This window comes from Orussus abietinus, unplaced genomic scaffold, assembly GCF_000612105.2.
Source record: "Orussus abietinus isolate OABI.00-Male unplaced genomic scaffold, Oabi_2.0 scaffold208, whole genome shotgun sequence".
Lineage (NCBI taxonomy): Eukaryota > Metazoa > Arthropoda > Insecta > Hymenoptera > Orussidae > Orussus > Orussus abietinus.
Window position 1 is genome coordinate 6,149 of NW_019394369.1, and position 5,667 is coordinate 11,815.

General features: G+C 49.7%; 1 protein-coding gene across 1 annotated transcript; it reads right to left on the bottom strand.

The window, feature by feature from the left end:
* Positions 1 to 4,308: 4,308 nt before the first annotated feature.
* LOC105694324 lies at positions 4,309 to 5,436 on the bottom strand. Its single transcript, XM_012414859.2, has one exon. The coding sequence runs from the start codon at positions 5,434 to 5,436 to the stop codon at positions 4,309 to 4,311; it is 1,128 nt and encodes a 375-aa protein (XP_012270282.2).
* Between the last annotated feature and the right edge of the window lie 231 nt (positions 5,437 to 5,667).

Here is a 5,667-nt window from a genome sequence, read left to right on the forward strand (position 1 = left end):
CCCTTTCAGGTCCGCAGAACCGGAAGGGTAATCGACATCCTAACATCATTCTCCTTCTCAGCAGATTGCAGAGATACACTCGTTCATCCTTTGAGAACAGTTTGGTCATTATCTGTCGTTCGAAGTCGTGAAAGCTGACGAAGGAATGACCCCTCACGTCATACAACCAACCACTTCGAATGAATGGAATCAGAAGAGTCTCCGACCCTTCCGAAGGAACGACAATGTTTAGCTCACCATAAAGACTGAACGCGAGGTCCTCGGGGCAATAAAGCCGCCTTGTCCCTGGCGTCTTCAGGTTTTTCGGAATACGAATGACATTTTTGTCGTGGAGATAGCGCGCGAAGGCGTCGTACTGCGTAGCGTCGACGACCACACCCCTCCTCAACTGCATTCTGGCACCGTGCAATGGATCAATTTGTTTTTAACATCGTTGGAGGAGAGGATGGTTTTCAGACGCTCTCTGTGAACGGCGGCAGTGGTTATGAGCTAATCGCTTCTGGAGTGGGATCGACCGCTATCGCAGACGAGGAGGTAGCGGACATCGTAAACAATATTTCCGATATCCCGGATTTCGCGTGCGGATTGATCGTCAGCTTTCCCGATAGCGACGTTTTCACCGATGGTGAGGAGAATGCGGCAGTATCAGTCGAGCGTGGACCCGACGAACCGGGCCCTTCGAACGAGAGATTCGTTGTTCCCCGCGCCGTTGACGACGACGACGACGGCGATAATTATGGACACAGCGGTGGTGGTGGAGGTGATCGCGATTCGAGCGTGGTGGTGGTGATAGACAATAGCACCGAACCACTTATTTGCGACGATTCGTGCGATACTCTGATTCTCCCTCGGGTACCCGAGGTGAGAGAAGGGGTGATACGCTTGGCACCTCGAAACAACGTCATCGACGACAACGACGACGACGACGACGACATCTCGATTACACCCACGAAATCATCGGAGGGCGACGACTGTATCATCGAGTCGGTGGGTACGATCCGCACGCCAACTTCCATGAGCGAGGAAGAAGTCGAACAAGACGCTCAATCATGGGGAATCAGCGAGTCGTCGTCGCCGTCGCCGCCGCCGCTGCCACCGCGAAATCGTATCGAAATGGGCGAAGGTAAGTCCACGATTGTCTATTTTCATTTTCGCCCCCCAGAACTTATTTTATCTCTCTCTCTCATTTATCTCTCTGTTCCTCCGCCCTGGATAGTAAAATCGTTTCTTTTTCTCCCCTTACAATGTAGACGGCGTTCCGCGCGCGCGATTTCCAAGCGCGGAATCCAGTTTCGATTCGATCGACGCCTCCTCGCTTCACACATCGGTACGTGGGGCTGAGGAATAGTTGGTGTTCTTTTCCTTCCGCATTTTTAAAATACCTACGCATGCATTCGTTTTATATATAATTTTTTTTTCTTGCAGGAAGTTCCGGCACAACCCCGCAAGTCGGGGGGTGGGACGACGACGACGTCGACGAGGAATAACAGCGAAGGAGCCGCGCCGCCGCCGCCGCCGCCGCCGCCGCCGCCGTCGGAGGCCGACGACGACGACGACGAAGAGGATGTTCAAGCTCCGGGCAGGCGGTTCTCCCTACGAAGGGAGACAACGCGATATTATAGACGCTTCGCGACACGCGGGACCGAATCCAACATGGTGGTGCATCAACCACCGCGGGGCGCGAACGTTGTCGAGTGGTTGCGGGGAGCGTTCGCAGGTGCATTCGGTAACCGCGCGGTTACAGAATGCGCATAAATCAATCGCGTAAGGCGATCGAGTGGCTCGCTTGGCGGGAGCGCGAATTAGGTAGAGGTAATTCGTACGGCTGATCAGCCCTACTTGAAACAATGTACTAACAATTGGTTTCGCGGACTAAAATCAACCACGGATCTCAGTGTCTTGCGGGGTTGGTTCCACTGGGTTTTAGTATTACTTAAACTATGTTATCCAGTCGCAGATATTAGCTGGGTTCAGGTTTTGTGGACTAGTACTCCTGCCATCAGTCGCAACGTACGATTTGGAGGATACGAGGGTAGGATTTTTATTGGTAGGATTTTAAGAAACGAGAATGTGGGTGTGGTCGCTATGCCAGGCCCACAGGGACAGAGGACCTGAAAATAATCAAATCAAACGCATTCGTTCTTATTGAGAGTTTCGTCCGTACTCGAATCGAGGGCGGTAATGCTCTGTCATCGAGTTGGGATGGATCTCTAAAGAACGGCATCTCGTTCAGAGAACCGTCAGTAGTAGGAAGTGGCCGGTTCTGGACAGATTAGTATGCGTGCATACGTACACGGACACATGCGCAGCGCCGGCCTACGCGTGTGAGTCCCTCCCCCCTCCTACTTTCCCCTTGCCGTCAAGCCCCTGGGCCTCTCGTTGCGTGCCCACGTACACGGGCACGCACCCATGCACACCGCTGGCCTATGCGTGTGAGTTTCCCTTACCCCCAACCGCCTTGCCTACCCCGCCCGTCGGACCCAGCTCCAGCCCCTAAAGAACGTTGATGCAACGTTTCCTCCCCCCACCTCCCGCGGACGACCCCGTCGAGATCGGAATTTGACCGTCCGCCACTCGATTCCGCGAATTCTGCCATCCGCCGTTCGATTCCAAGAATCGCGTCGGCACCTTTGCTCGCGCAACGGCGGAAGATTCGCGACGTGATTCTGAGAATTCCCGTCGATCTAGGAGGATAGACGTTATCTCCCTCGACGCAGGAATCCGTCGGCCATTTGACACCGGGAAGATTCGCGACGTAATTCCGAGAATTCACTTCGTCCGCCGATTTTTGGAGGACAGCGGTTATCTCCCTCGACGCAGGAATCCGCCGGCTCTCGTCAGCCATTCGACACCGGAAGATTCGCGACGTAATTCCGCGAACTTGTCGTCTTCGGAGAATTAGAAATCCGTTGGCTCTCATAGACGTCGGAAGATAGCACTTTGGAACGTTCTAGAACTTTTGACCTCAAACGCTTCTCTCTGTCTCTCACCGTCAACGATTCCAGGAAATCCCCTACCATTTTTTAAAACCAAGAGGGCTCCCTGTATATAAGGGTTACATCGGGACGTATTCATTAATCGAGTGATCAGAGTCAGGTTATGCGGAACAGCGAGAAGCAGCACGAAGTTGCAATCCGCATAGAATTGTTTCTGAAAAGCATCAAGGAAGTGAAGCAGTTGATCGAATCGAGGATCGAATGTGATCGGGTTACACGAACCTTGAAAATTCTTCGTCTGGATTGAAAGCAAAGCAATGGATTTTTCAAAAATCAACAAAGTGGGCCGCTTGGAGGATCTTTTACCGACGAAGAAGTAGTCCGAGTTGGAAATTAACAAGGATTACAGAATTAGTGGCATCCGGCAAGTTCAAACCAAATACGGGATGAGATTGCTGGCGAGCATCGACAAGAGCTTCTCGGTATTTCTACCGGCAAGGACGACGATACGTTTCAAAACATGACGCGTGTCGCCGAGGGGAATGGACTTATCATGCGGTACCTCGGTGGGCACTATAACCATATCGAATTTCACTGTTTTGGGTGTGCTGAATGATGTTTGGAATGTGTCAAATAAATACGCATAACGGATTATATCACTGTTTCTTTATTTCCAACAACCAGACCCTTAACAATTTCACATTCTCGGTCGAACAATTAAAATGCAGAGCGTTATGATGCAAACATCGGGTGTTCGTGTTATTTTGTAACTTTTGCAACGACGGGCAATTTAGATCTCCTAAGTCAACGATGCGTTCGGGTTGTCCCATGAGATTCTCTAACCACTTCTTCTTCTCCAATCCCTTAACGTAGATTTTGGTAGCATCTCGCAAGATGGCTCGAAGATTATTCTTACCTCTCTTATGTACGGTATGTAGCCGGAGGTCCAAGATATCCCATGAAAATTTCGTTCCAGCCACAAGTTCATGCACTTATATTTCACCGGAAGACACTCCCATGAGCACGGTGGTTGAAACAGGAACGTTACGGGCTCGGTGAAATAGTTATCCGTTCCAATTAGAGAAAACTCCTTTAAAACAAACTTATTCGACGGTTTGTTAAATCCCTGTAGATCTACGATGACCTCCATTTCTTTTTGCACACTGCGCAGGAGGAAGCGATCGAGGCTTTTTATACCAACTTCAACACCCCAACCAATATATACCAACTTCATCACCCCACCACTGATCGGATTGTACTCAACGATACGATCGTTCAGGATTAAGCAAAATGCCGATGTTTCGGCAGGGAAATTCTTTTCAGCCTCAAATTCGAGGCGAATGTCGGCCGGTCTGAACTATAGGGACTCGTTTTATTTCGAGCAATCGATGACGATCAGAGGTGCATGCTCCAAAAATTCATTTCTCTTTAACAGCGATTCAGGGTCTTTACCGTAATACGACGCTTGCAAGTTTGCGTACATCTCGTACAGTAGAGCAAACTGATTGCGGGCAATGTCAAGGTTCAAACTTCCAGAAGGGTAACATTGCGAATTCAAAAAGAGTTTAACGTCCCTGACGTTACAGTGATCGAAGTGACTCGCGTTCCTGCCGTTCTTATTCTTTCTGTTTGTCTGGAAACCCAAGATGACGTATCGAGGTTTTTCCAACTGTGTCGACGTCTTGACGGTCCACGCGTGTTTCGAAGTGGTGGGGAGAAGAGGATACTCGTACAACTCCCAGGTACGAAAGCTTATGGAGATGGGTGCATCTTTCTCGGTGAACTTCAACAATTCTATCTTTCGTCGATCCGAGACTCTCACGTACGGTATCAACCACTCCAACTTCTGAATTACGACTTTGTATTCCTTCGAAGCGGTTTGTACGATCGCATTGGCGTCGTTATTGGCCCTCGTCAGAATCAATTCATGTTTAGCGTTAACGACGATCTTCCGATAATCCTCCGTGAATCCCAGTATCATGCTAAGCGGTATGGATACGTCGACGTAACCGGCTGCATCGGTCAATTTCGTTTGCTCGGTGAACCAACCGGCGTTTTCCATCAATGCGCGTTGACCGGGTGTTAGGGAAAGGTAGCCCTTCATGAGACTCGTGAGACCAACGTTCTTGTTTCGATCGATCTCGATGGCGTTCATTTCATAGCGAATTTCCTCGAAGAGATGACAGATGGCGTTATTGACCAGAGCCGTACTAGCAGTCACCGTAGACCCATCTTTCTTAACCAGCTTCCCGTATACGTGTAACGAACTTCTGCTCGGTAGTAAGCACAGGTCTTGGTGTTGAACGGATATTCGAATCTCGTCGCTGTTGTTGAACGTTGACGAGGCGTGCGGTTGGTGCGCATGCGTATCGCAGTGCGCTATGGACTCGTCGAAGATGACGGGCATCCGAATGTTCAACGTTTCTTCCTCCATGGTATGCACCATATGAAAACGATGCAACAGCAGAACGAACGTTTTAATTTCCTCTTCCGACGACATTGAGCCCCAGGCTTATCAGGAACAATACGTTTTGTCGTGTTAATGCTTTGAGAAGCGGTCGACGACTGGTTTCTTTTCGGCATATCGGTTTGCTATTATAGCCGCTACCGATCTTTCTATTGTAAACGATTCCCATTATTGCATGGATTTAACGTGTAGTCTTATCGTTATGACCTCCCCTAGAAAATTCACCAAGTCTCCGTCCTGATCGACTATTCGAATCTGTAGATG